This window comes from Prorops nasuta, unplaced genomic scaffold, assembly GCF_024137725.1.
Source record: "Prorops nasuta isolate Cenicafe-Biocafe unplaced genomic scaffold, Cenicafe_Pnas_1.2 PNAS00005, whole genome shotgun sequence".
Taxonomy (NCBI): Eukaryota; Metazoa; Arthropoda; class Insecta; order Hymenoptera; family Bethylidae; genus Prorops; species Prorops nasuta.
The window spans coordinates 10449065-10467762 of NW_027116802.1; the positions used below are offsets into that span (position 1 = coordinate 10449065).

The 18698-nt window shown below is 42.9% G+C and overlaps 2 protein-coding genes across 7 annotated transcripts in view; one reads left to right on the forward strand and one right to left on the reverse strand.

Annotated features, from left to right (window-relative positions):
- The window catches only part of LOC136773213 (tubulin monoglutamylase TTLL4-like), a 111013-nt gene that overhangs the window by 91249 nt on the left and 1066 nt on the right, over positions 1-18698 (reverse strand). Inside the window, exon 1 of one of the 6 annotated variants that reach the window (XM_066726680.1) lies at positions 1541-1611. The exons of the other annotated variants lie outside the window; for them this stretch is intronic. The gene's annotated coding sequence lies outside the window, so the exon portion shown is untranslated. Of the gene's footprint in view, positions 1-1540; positions 1612-18698 lie in introns of those variants that run through there. 6 annotated transcript variants of the gene reach the window in all.
- Positions 16909-18621, forward strand: LOC136773337 (enhancer of split mgamma protein-like). The gene is made up of 2 exons (XM_066726932.1): positions 16909-17158; positions 17276-18621. The coding sequence occupies exons 1-2, from the start codon at positions 17084-17086 to the stop codon at positions 17822-17824; spliced, it is 624 nt and encodes a 207-aa protein (XP_066583029.1). The 5' UTR covers positions 16909-17083; the 3' UTR covers positions 17825-18621.

Consider the following 18698-nt stretch of genomic DNA (forward strand, 5'->3'; position numbering starts at 1 on the left):
AGGAGAGAGAGCGCGATTCTCTTTGTCACTGATTAATGATTTTACTTTGAATAAATATTAACAAGTCTGCATGCCGTTGGAATATTCGCTCGCAGAGGCTTGTTCCGTGATGAATCATGGAAGCTGGGTAGCCGTAAGAGTTACCCAAGTTAATATTACGCTACAGAGCTAGGTGTCTCGCGTCGAGTGAAAGTACAAAAAACGAGGGTGGTGTGCAAAAAGCCGCCCGCATCAATTTGCATCCTTCCGAGCAGAAATAACGCAGTGAATGGACACCGGCTAACGTACCAGCTGAATTCCACTTGTTTAGCGACCGTACATCCCCGAGAGATCCAATTACTTCAATGAAAATTGTCAAATCAGGTCAATCTTCGAGCCGAGCGATTTTTGACGTTTCAACGGATCGACAATAACAAGGAGAAGGACAAAATTATATTTATATTTTTGTTGAAAGAAGAAAATACGTGATGTGTAAACCAAGTGAAATTAGCGGCTGCAACAATTTTTCTCTTTTTTCTTTTACAAAATTAAAGATCGGTAAGATCGACACAGCGTGAAAGCTTTAAGTATAGATCCTCCTATCGAAAATAAATTTCAACGAGATTCGCGCGATGGAGTATAGACGATGAGAGGCTGCTTGACGTTTGCTGCCCTCGTATTCCGAAGGAGGTGCTTTTAAGAGGCAAAATTATATTTTTTTAAGGGGCCAATTACAGCGGCGTAATAAATTATCGATCGTTCGTTCAGCTTTTCGAAAGCCAAATTAGGAGAGACCGCGACGGTACATTAAAAAATTTCACGATGCGTCTCCTCAAAGTGATTTTTAATATTCCATGCGCGTATCATGTACATACTCTCTTGATTAATAAATAATAACGCCTGTAATAGGCTTTGGCATATAATGCTGTCGAATCTTTAATCAACAACGCCTTAAAAGCCTCGGAAAATTTCTGTAACACAAAACGGGTTGGGTTACCGTTTTCTTTATTTCCATTAATTAAAAGAAACACGCTTTGCGAAATATTGCAAATTTTAATTGCATTCGTCGCAGCATACAATGATACTCGTCACAATTTAATTTCAACAAAAATTAAAACTTTGCCTGATTCAATCGTGTACTTTAAATTCAATTTAAAACATTCGCAAAATTGCAATTGAATTTACGAGATTTTAGAAGAATAGAAAATATCTTTCTTGTGTAATTTCCTTTTATCAGTCATTCCACTTACCTTTGTAAGTAATGAAATAATTCATTGGTATTGTAAATCCAAGGTTTCGATTTGGTTCTCACTAATCAAACTGTACAAGAATGGACCCAATTGAAACCGTCTGGATTTATAGTGGCCTCTGGCATATATAACGATACTCAACTAATTTAATTGCATCAAAAGTTAGAGTTCACCTGTTTCCTTCAATTTAAATTTAATTTAAAACACCTGCACAGTTTTAATTGAATTTACGAGATTTTAGAAGAATAGAGAGATATTTTTCTAGTTTATATTCTAGTTTTGCAATCGTTTTTATCAGTCATTCGACTTACCTTTGCGAGTATTGAAATATCACCGAAGTTGTAAATCCAAAGGTTACAATTTGGTTCTCACTGATCAAACTGCACGAAGCGAACGGACACAATCGAAACCGCCAGAGTTTATAGCGGCACTCGAGTGCGACTTGAGATACAACGGGCAACTCGCATGGTAAATCTATATTTAGTGAATCCGAAAACGACAAGTAGGAGCCACCTTTGGTATAATGCCAGTGTTACGTATGAATGTATAGGTCAACGAGAACGCAAAATCCTCGATCCCACTGCCAGGACAATTAAAGCGTTGAAAGAAGTTTGGACGTAGAAAAAATTGCAAAATCAATTCTATCGCTCTCATGACGCACGTCTAATTTAACGAATTACGCGCGACTATATAAATTCATGCACTGAATCTAAACGCTTAAAATAAAACTAATTTGTATATCTTTGTCGTCGATTGATCGCCTCGCACTAATTAAATGCAAAATATTATTTTAAAATTAAACATTATAATTATTGATTTGAGGATTTGAAATTTTAAGATTGAGAAATAATTACGAAGGACTGGAATATCAAGCAAATATTTCTTGGGTCATTTCTACATACCCCCTATGGATAGCCACGTGGTCGACGAGTGTACGAATACAAGAGAACATAAAATACTATAAGAGAGGGGTCGAGCCCCTATTGCTAACATGGGCTGGACACCAGTTGATCCTGTGTTGCAATTTTCCCTCCAAAAATACCTGTGTATATGGTACAAGGAAATTATTAAGAAATTTTGCCTTCAGCATTAATAAAATTATGATTTAGAAAAGGAGAAGAAGATCGTAGAGTTGTAACCATCGTCGAATTATTATATTCCAAAAGTAATTAAACGCTTGCAAAAATAAAAGAAGATTGAGCAATGATTAAGCCCCGTGGTATCAACCAGTCCTAAAATCTCAGTAAGAAAGAGCCACTAAGAGGCTGAGAAGGAAATGGGGGGAGCCACTAATAATAACATTGCACACCAGTTCATCATTAATTGCAATTTTCATCCCGGATCATGCAAGAAATTATTAATAAAAATTTGCAACACCTTCATCAAAGATATTGTTTAAACATCCAATAGATCGTATATAATTACGATATAGTCATCGAATAATATATATGTAGACGCGTGCAAAAATAGGAGGAGGAGGAAGAATGAGCAATGGGTAAGCCACGTGGTGTCAACGGGTCCCGGAATCTCATAAGGAAGAGGCAATAAGAGAGACTGAGGAGGAAGAAAAAGGGGGGAGCCCCTATAACTCGTGCAGCACACGAGCTCGAACGATGCACATGCTCGATATTCCCATGGATTCCTCATCGCCTTATGGTGGCCGAAGTGTGGCGCGCGGACACCGTAGGTCCGGTCCCTCTCTCTCTCTCTCTCTCTCTCTCTCCCCCCTCCTTCCCCTCTACCCCTCTCACCATATTTTTTTCTCTCTTCCCAAAACACCATAAGATTTCCCCTTCGCGCGTGTATAGGCACGCACATGTCCCAAATTCCCACAGTCCCTCGCGTCACCTTGTGCTATACTCAAGAAAGGACGAAATATCCTGCAGGAGGGGGTCTCTCGAAAACCCCCTTTCGTCTCCCGCCAACCCCCTACCTTCCTTTCATTTTCGTACACGTGTACCGGAATTTACCCGCGCTCCTGCCACGTGCACTCACGTGCCAGCCCGCCAAAAATAAATACCAATTTTTTCCTCGATTCCCTAGCAATTTGTTATCCTTATCTCACACTGTATTTCAATTCATCAATCTACAAAGTTTAGTAGTAATTAAATATATAACTCTTACCTGTGCAATAAATTATATTTATCCTTAGCGAATGTTTCTTCGTGAGGTTTTTATAGTGGAGATTGTATGTCAAGGGGGATTTAATTTAGTTTTTACGCATCGCGTTGGTTCATTGACGTAAAGGGATGCGTATTTGCAATTCAATATGTTCATTGATTACTCGAGGCATATGGAGGGGGGAGGGGGGGGGCTCTCGAGAGCTTTCTCTACCCCCTCCACATTCCTCCATTGACTGACTTGGCTTCGCTTTGGAATAATAGACCCCTTCTTTTCCATCCCCACCGTTCGTCCCGTTTCCACCGTGATTAGATACGGGCGAAATGGATGAACGCATTCATCATCGGAGTAATGACAGAGTCCGCTACTTACGTTTTGCTCGTTCCTATAAATCATCCCATCTTGTAAAACCCATAGAAACTTTCCAATTTCATTAAAATGGTATACACGCGTGTAAGCGCGGTTGGTGAAATATGATCGATATCACGATAATTACACGTATGTTAGGATATTCTTGAATAATGAGCTATCGGAATTCCAAGATTAATCCCCCCACCCTCATTCGCCTCCTAGATCAATGCAAATAACGTTTATTTATGGCTTTAAATAGAGGTGTCATATTTCAAGCGATCGTTAACTTGCTTGATCGCCGCTTGTAATAAATCCAGAATTTATTCGTTCCTAACGCTGGCCACATCCGTTAGGCCACCAACAGTCTAATTATTTCAATTTACAGTGCTTCCGGGTGAGCCTCGCTCTATTTAATGCGGAAACTCTTGCCGGGGGTCATCAAGAAGGATTTCAATGGATAAAGTGTTCCTGTAACCTTTGCATCAAATATAATACTGTACTATATAAATTTGTATTTCGTACTGACCCAGCGAACTTGACGTTGAGATTCTACAATTGAATTAACTTCCGTTCTCCGATTGCCCGTGACCAATCACTTTTATTACACACTACCGAGTTTGCTGGATATCAGATTGTTCACTAGGGATTATTTTACACGTGTATGAAAGTTTATAGAACTTTTTTTAGAAATTTTTTAATTTACAATTTTCAAAGATATTATGGTCTGTAAATTGGAATAGCTTCGTGGGGGATGAAGGCGGTTCAAGGTCGAGGGTTTCTCGCGTCGAGACTCAACAACACGTGTCCGACCGTACACAAATATACGAGCGTGTCACGGTAGCTGCGCGCACACACGCACACACACACACATACACATATGGGGCTACAAGTGGTCGACTTTGAGTTATTAAAGTGGTCTCTCTAATATCCTAGCGCCCACGCAGCTACGATGGATACCGCAAATTATCCGAAGAATTATTAATTAGCATCCACATTACCATACATTAATATATATGCAATGAAAGCATAAGTAGAGCCAAGGGAATTTTTTAACATCTACGACACACAGAGCTTTTTTATGTAAGGAAAAACTCGTTTTACGGGTACAAGCGCCAGCTTTCGGAAATTGTGAAAGAACCGAAGTAGAAAAAATTCATCCCAGCAATTAGTATTAATTGGGAATTTGACTGTATTGAATTAACATTAAAATTTAATTAAAGCGAGGAGCAGAAAAAGCAAAGACGGTGACATGAATTCGGAGGGACGAGCAAGAAGAGTCTTGGAAATCACGAGAGAAAGAAGGCAATTAGGCAAGCTGGAATATCGATGGCTCATTTATTATCCATTAATTAAGGTAATTGGGTTGATTATTTGTGAAATTTCATCCGCACATACATCGAATTAATTACAGTTGTAAAATCAGTAAACGGTGGTCACGCATTGAATCGGAGGAGGACGCTATATTATCTCTGGCTGGCACCTGCAGTAACGGGCATTTACAGCCAATTGTGCCGAGCGATCCGACGGTATTTCCACGTCAGAAATATAATAACGTTGAATAAGAAATATAGCGACAATCGTTCATTTAGTGGTGAATAATTACGAGTTTCATTAAAAGCCAATTGATCCAGCAATGATTCTGATCCAGTATAGATAATCACGGGAGATTGCCATATAACTCTTTCGCCTAATTCTAAAACGAGGTAGGAGTGGTCCAAACACCTGCTCCTTGTACAACAGCCCCAAAGAGATACGAAAATGAGAGAAGCGTAACCCTTTTTGGAAGGCACTTCATCTCCAAAGGGATACAGAAAATAAGCATTAAAAAGACTCGAGTAAATTGTAGGGAATAATTTAGGATCTTGTATCTACTGAAAAAAGGTGCGATAAATTTTGTAGAGTTTTCAGTCACTGGTGTATATATATATATATATAGAAGTACACGCGCCTATAAGAAACCCTCTTATCATTCGTATATAAATATACAAAAAATTTGATGATCCTCTAGCCATTATACATATCAAATATAATAACAAAACACTAAGCTATAAAACGTTTACTTGTGTAATAAAACCAATAATATAAGAAAAGACTAAATTTGTGCAAATTGAACATTATGGTCAAAAGAATCCCAGCGAGGAATCGGTGGTTTTACGGAACTGTCCAGGAGGTAGCAGTGGAGACGATTGAGGAAGAATGGACTTGAAGAGAGGTGAGTTGGTAAACAAGGATAAGATTAGGTATATATACATATATATAGAGTAAATGGGGGGAAAGGGTGGAGGAGCGATCGGAAGAGTCGCCGTGCAAAGGGACGAGGAAAATGTAGGCAACGGTATGTGTAACGAGGGGTCAGGAGACATTCGTGCAGCGGGAGGAACCGGGCAGATGAGAGGTTTGCAGGAGTCCGTGGGAAAGATCATCGGTGGTTCCTTCCTAAGGAAGGCGGGTAGGTATCTTTAGTGGTCGTGTGCACGTACACGCGAGCAGAGCGTGGAGGACTTTCGGAGAGCGGGCCATCTGCCCGAGTCTCTCACGATTCCAGGCCAGCTGCCGATATCTTGGCGTATAAGCGTGTGTATACCGTGAAAGAGCCCCTCCGGCCGCTAAATGCGTGCCGCGCACACTTATTTGCGCCTAGACGTGTAAAAGTGCGACGCTCCACGACGCAAAACCCCCTCTGGCCAGGAGACTCACCTTTATACCAACGTCCTACACCCCACTAACCCTCGACAATACCCTGCTTTGCTTAACTTAACTCTTGCCCCCTCCCATTCAACTCGTCTCCTTACCTTTCTCTTTCCTTTCAGCGTTACTCTTAACAAGCCTGATTTTTCCTTCTCTCCCATCGCAGACCCCCCTAGGCTGACTTCTTCCGCCTTTCGAGCTTGTGCCAACCACGTGCCCCCCTTTTCTTATTCCATTCGATTCAACAGCCCCCTATCAAAGCCCCTCTTCCCAAGATCCAATCACTGATCTCTCTCCAACGGTAGGCTTCATTAATTTCATTACTAAATATATCTATATAATAGACCATCAATTCCATCCATTACGAAGCTGTTTCTGGATAATAGCATCACAGTCTTTCGATCTCGAGCGTATAATACACGAGTGTGGAAAATTGGCGGGAAATTTCTATGGAATGTGTTTCTTTCTTTTTTACGAGCCGCTCCCTTTCACCCTTTTTCTCTTCAGGAATTTCCCGTACGTCTTTTGCAATCGACGCACGTAAGGGATCCAAACCATCTCTCGATAGATCATACCGTTGCTTTCCCACGTGCACATTTGCATGGAGGAGTAGAGCGCGAAGGATTCGCGCGAAAAGTCCTTTGCATTCCAGCAGGGGGTGCAGGTGTCCCAAAAGGATTTCTCTATGGGCCTTCTCATATTTTTCCTCGCCCGCAACAGGTATATAAAGCGTCCCGGCTCTATTTCTAACACTTGATTGTGTGCTCGGAATTCCTAATAGCCTACTGCGGATATTTAGAGATTCGTCCCTAACTTTGCATAGAAATGCAAAATGTACACATTCTTATTCAGTGTCCTGCACACGAGAGACTCGATTATCCTTCCTCCTAATAACTCCTATCCAATGAATTTTTAATTAGTGTCTGTTGTGAAGTGTTCGCAGCACGTGGTCCTCGTTAATGGTGGATGGCATTAGACAATCGAGTCATCTCGTGTTTCGTCTCGCTTCCCGCATTTGGGCCTGGCTCATCTTTTCGACGACTCATGGTTCCTTTATTGGAGATTGATGCAAGTCTTAGAAGCAACCCCCATAAACGTAACAGGACCCCATACGGGTGTTCGGAGGATCCGTTCTTCGCGCTACGTTCCCACACTTTCAGCATCAGAGATCTATTGAAACGCACACCAAAAAGAGTCCACCACTCCCTCACCGGCCCATGCTCACGAATGGCTTAGAAATTAAAGCGTTTCTTTTGTGGAAGCGTGCAAAGCACGAGCACCGTACCAACGATATATCTGTACCCCTTCCAAAGTTGCTCTCGCTCTGCACAACGTTTTTACTTTTCCAACGAATTTGGCAACTCGCTATACTGCTGCAGGTATTCGTTCTTCAGTTGGACATATATATGTATAGGATTAGCAATGTTATCAGCGTCGTATAAACAGGGGAGTTTGTTGGTAGTGGTGTGGGCAGTGAAATGACTTACGAAACGAGCAAAATTACTTGCACTCGAGTGGCTGGCTGCAGATGGCAATCGGTGCGTAGGCCACAAAGAGCCATTCACGATTCACTATTTGTTTGATGCGAAGGCTCGGTGGCGCGCGAGGCGAGCGACGAGCGAAGGCTTCGGGAGGAGCCGAGGAGCCGAGGAGCCCGAGGAGGACACATTCGGTTCCTCTTAAAGCGGAGAACGCACGTGTTATCGGCGTCTTTTAGGCAGTCGCTTTCAACAACCACAAAGCTTCCTTTCATTGCCTAATTAGGATGCTTTCGAGGTTTCTACGCGGCGAATGGCCCCCTTTAACACCGACTACTTCCCTATATTAGTGTTTTCAGACTGATTAACGAGTTGGAAAAATTCCCTCTCACGCCCATTCTGCTGCTTCCGTCTGAAAGCCTCCCGAAGAGATAAGAAAGAATCTTGGAAAAAGGAGACATTTTTCCTCGTAGTTATTAGCTGCCAGACGAACCACCGTCCAACGGCTCGTAAACCGGACAAATTTCACAAAAACTCTCGAGAATTTTGTAATTTTACAGTCTTATTGATCAAGTGCTCTCGTGTTTTCACCTCTGATCCTCCGGGATCTCGAGTATAATTCTCAAGTTTGTTCAATGATACACACACACACACACACATATATATATATATATATATGTAGGTATGTACATACACGCGCGATCGGCAATTTTTACTTTCAACGTACGATCGGCCATCGATCGATGTAACAGCGCAAAGTCACGCGATAACATTCAATTATTTATCTGCCTCTTTATGTCCTTGCAATTTCAATTATTTTCGCAATCGGTGATAGCCGGTGCACGTATGCGTGCTCGGTTATCCTTAAGAAATATCGCTTTCTTCCGCCATATGTATGTGTATACCATATTCGTGATTGCATTGCAAAATTAAGCGCTCCCAATTTTGCGAGATTGCTTCGTGAACGAGCCGTTTCGTGATTTCTGAATCGATTCATCGCTATTTCCATACTTTCGTATCATTTGTCAAACTCGGCTCGAATATTTTTCATTCTCGTTAAAAGCCATATCTTTTTATCCGTAAAAATATATACTCGTACATTTTTTATCCCTTTGTGCTGTAAAGCTAGGAACCTTTCACGCTCTCCGTATAATATCGAAAGGATTCTTTTAATCGAGACGACGCTTATCCCCATTTCTGAATAATCGAAATCCATGAATTCCAAATGAAACAGCGATTCCACAATTTACCGGCAAATACTGTACTATGTAGGAATAATATATAAAACGAGACAAGTACGGGATTAAGTAATAAAATACATCAATAAAAGTGCAGGCGATAAATTTATACACGAACCATGTGGTTCCCGTTTCAATGCTATCTTATTCAGATTAAATTAGATCGTAAAATAAGTTTGTGTAAAAATCTATACATTATACATACCTTTATGTATATATATATATATATATAACAACGTGTATATTTCATCCATACTTCTATTAGTCAAAAACCTTAGAAATCTTATAGAAACGAGGACTATAATCCTTGAAAAACCTGTCTATATAATCTTAGAGTTGACAGTGGTGGAGAAAAATCTACAAATGAACTTTATAGGAAAATACGTAGGAGAAAAGTTGAATCGACCAGACAACTAAAAAGGTAATAAATAATACATAAATACAGAATGCTTATGGTTATTATAAAAATGCACGGAGAAAATATTAAAGTCAATTTTACCGTATGCCCTGGGGTTGTACTGTTATATCTCTTCATTCCTAAGAAAGATTATTGAATTCAGACTTAAAATTACTATATGTTCTACCATTAGGAAAATTAATCATTTTCCTGGGAGTGAAAAAATTTGACAATACAACTGATAACACAGTAAAAATTACTTTAATAATTCTCCGTGTAAGTATATATAAGCTTCATCGTGCAAAAACAGAAGAAAAAAAAGTAAAGAGAATGGAAAATTTATATATATATATATTGCAAATAGTTACACATCGTGTGCCTGGTGAATATTATGTTTACGTAGCATTTGGCGTACCATATATATTACTAAACGTAATGAAATATACGCTCTCGCTACCGACGTACACAAAAAGCAATATTGGTACCAGTTTATTATTCGACTCTTGAACTCGCAGTCGTTGCCAGAATTATCAAGCACGAGTCACAACGAGTCTTACAACCTGACAGTGACAACTTTTATCCTGCCAGGTTCCGATAAATTTACATGACAGATTCATCGGCTGGCCAAAAACTGCCATGTCACACAAACTATCCAGATGATATCTATCGATAATAAGAAAGCAGCACATACCTTGATATACCTGTGAAATTTACTCATTTTACGATCTTTTCTCGCGAATCTTATCATTTGAGAATTATCGGTTTGTTGGATTTACCCAGTTTTATCACTCGTTTTGTGTTCTTACTCAGACGTTTATACATATATATATAGATACTTGGCAAAACACTGTTATACTCCGCATAGGTGGAAGATTAATTGGAAAATAGGAAGAAAAGAAGGGGAGGGGGAGAAGGAAAAGGGAAAGGGAAGAACTTTGAACAAGAAACCACCGAGAACAATGCAAAAGGAGCAAAGAGAAGAAAGTTGATTGAGAGAAAGAGCGATTACGCTAGGACGAAGCAGCGCGTCTGATTCACCTCGTGCCAGCACGTGTTCTACCTGTGTTTCGCCGGAGGATCTCGTTATTGCGGCCTTTGCACGCACACATTCTCCACTCTCGTATTATATATATATACATGAGTGAAAAGGGGTGATGGTGATACGATGAATCCTGACTTCTCTTTTATCGTGGAACACGTTTCTCACAAAGTATCCCTACCACCATATGCCCTCCCCCCTCCCAGAATCAAAATCAAAATCCTCAAATAACTCCAAGAAAATATTTCAGCATAAAAACTGTTACAAACGCAATCAAAACCAAAAAAATCTAAAATTTAATTGCCAAATACAAGTAAACAAAGAAAAAAGAAGATCGTCGAGTTGTTGATACGAAGAAGAATGGTAAAACTATAAGTAAAATAATTGAGAGATGAAAAAGTGGGGTCGAGAGGGTAGAGGCCTTCAGGTATACCTATATACGTATATGTTTCAAGCAGGAGGATAATCGCTTTTTCAGTGATCTTCCAACATAGTTAGACTGTTGGTAAGCCTCAGCAATGTATAGACTTGCACGCGCGCAGGTACTTGCTCAGCTTAATTCTATACGTGTATATAAATGTGTGTTTGTGTAGACGAGAAGAGTCGATAGTAAAATTCTTGCTAACATGTATCCGTCGATCTCTCTCTTTCTCGGACAGGTAGAAGGAGTAAAAGCGAGAAGAACGGTGCTCCACGCTGGTAGCTCTCGGTTCAGCCGACTACTGCCGAACATCTTTCCTCTCTCTTTCGCTCCAAAAGTCCAAGACTGGATTGGCACGAAGCAGCATCTTGCTTCTTCTCTCTCTCTCTCTCTCTCTCTCTCTCTCTCTCTCTCTCTGACGTCGAAGCACGCAGCAGCCTCATCTTGCCTCCTCCTCGCTCCAGCACTCTCCACCACTCCACGCCAGTCTATCTCATCGGTATTCGAGAGGTTTACTCGGAGCTCGTGGGAAAATGAGGCAGGTGGTAGTTAGATCTCGGGACTCCAGGAATGAGAGATGTGGCTCCTCAGCAGCACCATTCATCCACGCGGACACATTATGCCCTGCGCGCGCGTGTGGGTGCGTGCGTGCGTACGTGCGCGTCGATCGGTGGGACCAGGTATACATATTTTTGTTCGATGACCAAAGCAGGATCAATTAACGGATACCCCTTAACGAGGGCTTCCGGCTCGATTAAAGCGAAATCTTGAGCGCCTCTGCGACGCCTTTTTACGCGCCACTTGCGCCTGCAAAAACACACACATGCGCGCACACAGATACACCAGGCCGAGCGAGGCTTGCACGTACGACCTCATTATGGTATTATACCCGTTTCCAGCCGAGTGACACGGAGAACTGGAATTTAACCAACGTCCGGACAAAAAAAACAAGTGACAATTTTCGACATCCTTATAATTGCCACCACCCAATCCGGATTAATTTCTTAAAGCGTGACCAAAGGGACACACGCGTGTTTTTCCACAGTCGAACGGGCCACACTCGCCCTCCCTGAATTATCTACGCGATCCGATTAAGATCATCCGACTCGGTCACCTGACAATAACGTCGAGGAGCCGAGGAACGCGATCGCGAGATGGCGCAGGGTCTATTTGGAATCATCGGACGCGTCTCAGTCAAGAAACAAACAAAAAACACACACACACACAGGAATGGAAACCATGACGCGTAGGTGGTCCCAGTACGCAGGATTTCGCAGGAGTCGTGACGAGCGAAACCTATGGCAGTCCCGCTTCCTCGAAATCCTCGCGTCAGCTTATTAGGTTTGTTTACGCAGCGTTTCGCGCTGCGTTCGTCGAGATCTTACCAGGAAATCCTCTTCTTCGTAGACGAGACTAGTCGAGATGGTCTCGATTGCCTTTATAAATAAACATTAGGTTTTCATGGGAGGAGACAAAGCGACGAGTAGTTTACTAGCGAGCGAATTTATTTATCTTGCTTTCCTGTAGTTCAGGGGGGGGAGCTTAATTTCTGCTTTATACCCCAGTGGACCCGTGCTCGACACAATAGGGCCAGAGTAGGGCAGAAGAGGGCAAGGCAAGGCAAGGCGAGGCGAGGCAAGGCTTGCTTGTGCTTGCCTTGTCCTTTTCCCGCCTTGCTTCGTCCTCTGCCAGGCCGCCTCGGGGCCGGCTGCGCTGGCAACGTGTGGGAAAACCGAGCACGTGCGCGATTTGGGCCCAAGGCAGCCCACAAAGGGCATCCCTCAACTCCCTAAAAAATGCGGGCCCATCGCATGCCTCGCTCTTCCGATTTCTTTTTCGACCGCCCTCGTCAAATTGACCCACGTGCATTTCTCCAATACCATACAAGATTTTCCCAATAACCCCGTGAAAATCCCTTCAAACCACCCGAATGATCCAATTAACATATACATCGAGAAACACCAGGAATTTTTTCCCCCTTCTTCCGGTCAATCGCTCGAAAATTATCGCGCTTCTAAAACTTGGATCCTCGGAATTCTCCGGAGGATCCTGCCAAGTAAATTTAAGGAAGTTGCGAAATTATTGTCACGTGCGATAAACGCGGCATTTGGTGTGCAAACTAGGGGGGTTTGCTTCGTGTGACGTAATGGTGAGTTGGTAATGGTAGAGTGTATAGAGGCGAGTGCAGATGTTTAGGAAAGTTGGAACGTGTTGAGGCATTGTGAGCACGTGCTACGATAGAGACCAGGGCTGTGTTTAAAAAAAGGGGCAAGGGAGAAAAGGCCATTTAAATAGGGCCAAGTGCATTGCAATGCGTATACGCATGTTGAGCGTGTGTTGGTACATATGGCGCCAGGTGAACAGAGCGAACTCAGTGGCCTCGTGAGAACGTTCCACGTTCCTTCCCTTACGGTTATTTTATACTTTCGCACTGGGTCATCCGGTCAGCTCTGTGTTTACGTCTCCTGCGACGATCCGGATCTCCACATTGCTGCTTCGTCAATGAAATATCAATAATATACACGCAGATACCTGATGCACACCACACAGTGAATACAACATGCACTCTCCCAACGACTGGTACATACCTATAATAACTTGATATTTGCACACTAGCAAACTTATAAACACGACTGACCATAAATGACGTTCAAAGACAATTTTAAGATAATCCTCTACTCTGGCATTGTCAATGTGATCGAGGTTAGATCGGGACACGAGCACACGGTGTATTTGCCGAGGATCGACACGAGTTCTCACGGGGATAGAGCGAGATTGACGAGCCTGTATATAAATACAAGTTGGAGGGAGGGGGGGGGGGGGTATAGAGAACGCGCGCGTATAGTGGTTGATGGCAATCGACGCGTGTTACGCTTTGTCACTGGGGTTGTTGATACTCGAAGCCATCAGGGGCGTGCGAGGATCATGCTTTCGTGTGTGCGGAACGGCACGAGCCAAGCGACATATGCTCTTTGAAACAGCTGATGAAGCTAATACTAATGCACAACACAATTCCCTGCTTCGGACAACACGCGATCATTCGCAACATAAACCTCAATTCAATTAGTCTCATCAAGAATCACCTTATGGGGTTTTTGAGAAAATTGCTGGCTGCCTTTATTAATTGACCCGCAACGATTAGTCGATAATCCCACCGTGGATCATCCCAATGGGTCAGCCACTCGATACAATTAGACATCGCAATTAAACTCGGCTCTGTTAATTAAGGCAATTTCTGCCCCGCAGCGGCGCTCCTTGTTTCACGCTAATTAGGTCCCACGAGGAAGTTCTCGAGAGTACTCGGTGCAGATGAGTTACGATCCGGGAGAGAAAGAGAAACGTATATAGTCTCGATGTCTGCTGAGTTACCGCGGTAGATAAAGACGCGAAATGTAGAGACGACGATGATAAAAGGAAGATTATCCCGATAACGTGCGCAACGCGTGGATGAAACATATATATATATATATATATATATATATATATATATTTAATTAAATAATATCGAAAGAAGAAGCTAGCGAAGAGGAGGAGTGAAAAAAGATGACGAAGAGCGTTATACGGAGGTTCGGTACTGCTGGGTGAAAAAGAAAGTAAAAGAAGAGTCGAAAGACCAGAAGGCGAATTGCAAGGGAGGTGGAGGAGGAGGAGATGACGATGAAGAATAAGCTTGGCAAGTTGCGGTAGTTGAAAGGGGGGAAGAGAGTATGCGCGTAATTATTCGGTGCGAAGCATCTTTAAGTGGCCCACTCGCTGCGAAATAAGCATGGTTCCCAGCAGAAGATGAGAAAAAGGAAGGAATAAGCAGAAGCAATACCGTCGGGGGAGTTCCGGGATGAACGCTTAGCATACATCTCTCAGTCACGGCGTGGCGCGGCGCGGCGCGGCGCATCAACGGAAATTATTATTTCAGGTACCGGGCTATATTCCTCGGACACTCCCAGCCTATTTTATAAACGTGTTTCGCAAATTAATGCTTCCGTGCTCGGGATGCATTTAAATGGCACGATTCAACGTTCATCAAACGTAATTTGATTTATTCCTACATGAAATCCCTCCTCGAGTTTTAGCTTTTGGCAGCAGCATTGAAAATTCCAAGGGAGATTGTATCAGTCGTGGAGATTTCAGTGAGTTTACGATAGGTGCTGCAATTTGCGCGGGAATATCTGGTAGTCCGGGAGGAGAAGCAACTTGCTGCTTTACGAGGACAAGCGAGCAAGGCAAAATTCGAATCGCCCCCTCCGACAAGTGCAACGTCGCGGTGTAACGTCACGGCCACCACTTTAGGCCAATTTACTGCAGCAATGGCTCGAAATGGCTCTTCGCACACTTGCATCTGCTGCCCCTCCCCCTCCCCCTCCCCAATGAGAAAAAAACTCCTCTTGCTCTTACCGAGCTCTGCATATACTCCCGTCGCACAAATTTCTCCTACGAGAGCTTTTACACCTTCGCTCTTTTACATTCTTCTATATATATATATATATATGTACCAATAAATACCCTTCTCGTTCTGCATAATAATACGCGTTAAACCCATCATTATTGAGACGTACGTTCGTCCTGCAACAAACTGGCCAAATCGCGAGTAGGAAACAATTTCAACTTTAAACCCTACCGAAAAGCATTCAATTTCCCTTCCAAAGGTCAAACCGTAACTTTCGGACGTCGTTTATTATAATTCCGCATGTAATTGGACGTAAAAGAGAGATTTGAAAGACTCGTAATGATATACTGTGATAAAATCATTTGGTCCTAATAAATCTTTATTTGGAATATTGCCAATTAAACGTTTACTTGATATTAATGAAATTTAATGAAGTAGATTAAATTTCACTCGATTCTAGTAATTGCTATTTTTGTTTATATACAATCAGTTATTTATAACAACTATAAATACATATTTAATTGGCAACTGTTCGAATAAACAATTGAATCGAATGATTTGTTTCTCAGCGTTAGTGTAACATTAAGATTAATTAATATGCAACGGAAGAAAGCTAGGAGACGTGAATTAACGATACAATCAGTTGCGTCACGTGTATCTTTCATACTATTATCTGCAGCTAGGACCTGTTCTCGGACTTTTTTGGCAGATCCATTAAGAGTCACCAAAAACAATCGATCATCGTTCCGAGAAGTTTCGACGCTGTAAATACAGTATGTCTGAGAATACAAATAGTATATGCGGAGGAAAGTATACACTCGAAGAAAGGAAGATACGGTTAGAGACGCATGAGCGATAAGAGACGCGAAGGAAGGGCCTAACAGCTGCACTATCCACTCAGTCATGAATGATCCGTGCAAAGTGACGTAATGGTAAATAAAGAGAAGAGAAAAAAAAATGAAAGGAAGAGGAGAAGTTAATAATAATAATAAATAAACGATCGTAGTAGAAGAGAGCCGAGCGTCACGTGCACGGAGAGAAGGGAAGGAGAGCCATTGAGAAAGTAGCGAAGGCCAGAAAAATGGAGAAAATGAAAATAAGAGGAGCATGCGCGCAAGTGTCTATATATAGATATAGAGTTTTATCGTAGGCAACGCGCTGGGCACGCGAGATTTGGAAAGGGAAAGAAGATGAAGAGGTGGAGTGGAGGGAGCGAGTGAGTATGAGCATATAGATAGCGCGACTCGCGAGGCTGGTACTCGTGGTGGAACGTAACAAGTATGTATATCCATAGAGCAGTCGAAGGAAGAAGGGGTCGAGAGCGGTAGGTGCAAAGAGGACGAAGGAACGATGACGACGGCTTGGTGTGGGCGCGTGTCTGGCAGCTGCCGCTTACAGGTGGTGTGCTTGCTTGGGAACCAACCTCTACGGAGCGTTCCCACGGAAGGCCTATCCCCTCCCTTGGACCGAGCAAAGCCCCCGCGGCCCCTCGACGACCGGACCCCAGCCTATATAAACTCCAGCATCGCTAACCAGCAACCACAATCACGCTGCAACTCGCACGCTAACCTTCAACTTCAGTCGTGACTCGCATTCCCCGCGACTCGTGTGTGCCCATTCCATTGTGTTCTACTGTTGTTTTTATTTTCAAACAGTTTTTCACGCAACGTAAACCTGCACAGTGACTTGTATCGTTCTGAGTGATTACAATTTATCGGTGAAAATCAGGGATATATCATGCAGATGCACGAGCAAATCATGATCGTCGATGGCCAGGAGCAACCGATCTCCAGGACTTATCAGTACAGAAAGGTAGGTGTCACTTTACCAAACAACTCGCGTCACCGAGCTGTGAATCATTCGGTATTTCTTTTCATTCTCCTTCGAAAAATACGATCGCTATAACGTTGCTTTTCCTTTGATCGACAGGTTATGAAACCAATGCTCGAACGAAAACGTAGAGCACGCATCAACCGTTGCCTGGACGAGTTGAAAGATTTGATGGTGACAGCGCTCGCCGGCGACGGTGAGAACGTCGCCAAGCTGGAGAAGGCCGACATTCTCGAGTTAACCGTGCGACACTTGCACAAACTGCAGCGCCAGCAACGCCTATCGGCCAATCCGGTAATCGACGCGGACCGTTTTCGAGCGGGATACACGCACTGCGCCAACGAGGTTAGCCGATGTTTGGCGGCAACGCCGGGAGTAGACGTAGCCCTCGGCACGAAACTCATGACCCACCTCGGTCACAAACTCAACTCCATGGACAAGACTGGACCCCTCACTATCCACGTTGCAGCACCTCAATCTTCACCATCGTCCGTCAGTGAGATCAGCTCGGATGACTATTCGATGCCCCTCACACCTGCTTCCAGTCAGCCGTCGCCGGCCAGATCGGAGGTTGAAGGAATGTCTCAGAGTCACCAGGGCCTCCTTCAAGTAGCCAAACCCACCGAGCCTGTCTGGAGACCCTGGTAATCGCCTCGTACCTCCTACACGAGGAACGAGCAAAACGATCTAAAGACTGGGACAATCCGAACATCCGGGTTTTCTTCCTCGAGCTGATACTCCACGCTCGAAGACTCTCCTCGAGAAAGCCTCTGTAACCTTTCTACACACCCGGTGTTTTGCAATCTCGTCTGTGATTCTATTGAATAGGAGCTCCGTGAACACTGTGGGACCTGGGACTACCTTCGGACATTCGAATGATTCGACATGTCTAAACTCTCTTGATAACCACGAAAACTACCAATTTTGCTCAATTCCGGCGGAACATGAAGAGGAGAAAAAGAAAGGAAGGAGGGTGAACGGGGTCGTTAAACTGTTCTCCATCAACGTGCAGTTTTCTTTGAAAGCATCATCTATCATGTATAACGCGATTATATTATAAAGGCTTTAAAAGCTTTGTAGGATCTCGATGTAACGGTTAACGCTCAGTGCGATAGACCGAAGCTTTAATTTACTCAACGGTTAGATATTTCTATTGTTTATATCATACGTTTATCAAAGAATTGTTATATTATAATCCATTTTGGCGCGAAAACGATCTCGCTAACGCCAGCGCCATCTGACGGTGGGGCTTGGCGCTTCGCCTCAATTTTTCACGCCGAAAGTAAGTTGTTGAATAATTTTTCCACGGCCAATTTATCTGGAAAAACTTGTAACGTAGCTAATTGCAAAGAGGGAAAAAATTGTTATGGCCGTGCGGAGGAACTTGTGATAGAAAAACGCGTACCTGTGATATTTATTGTAGTAAACCTAGTAATCTCACTAGATCTTTTAATAAACATGTTTCATTCGTATATTTAATTTTACCCTATTTAATCACACCTATCCTAATGTTTAATTTTCA

Excerpts from the sequence above, each read along its gene's own strand:
- LOC136773337 (XM_066726932.1), top strand. The coding sequence starts at position 17,084 with ATGCAGATGCACGAGCAAATCATGATCGTCGATGGCCAGGAGCAACCG. Across the intron at positions 17,159-17,275 it reads GGACTTATCAGTACAGAAAG|GTTATGAAACCAATGCTCGA; the intron begins GTAGGTGTCACT and ends TTTGATCGACAG.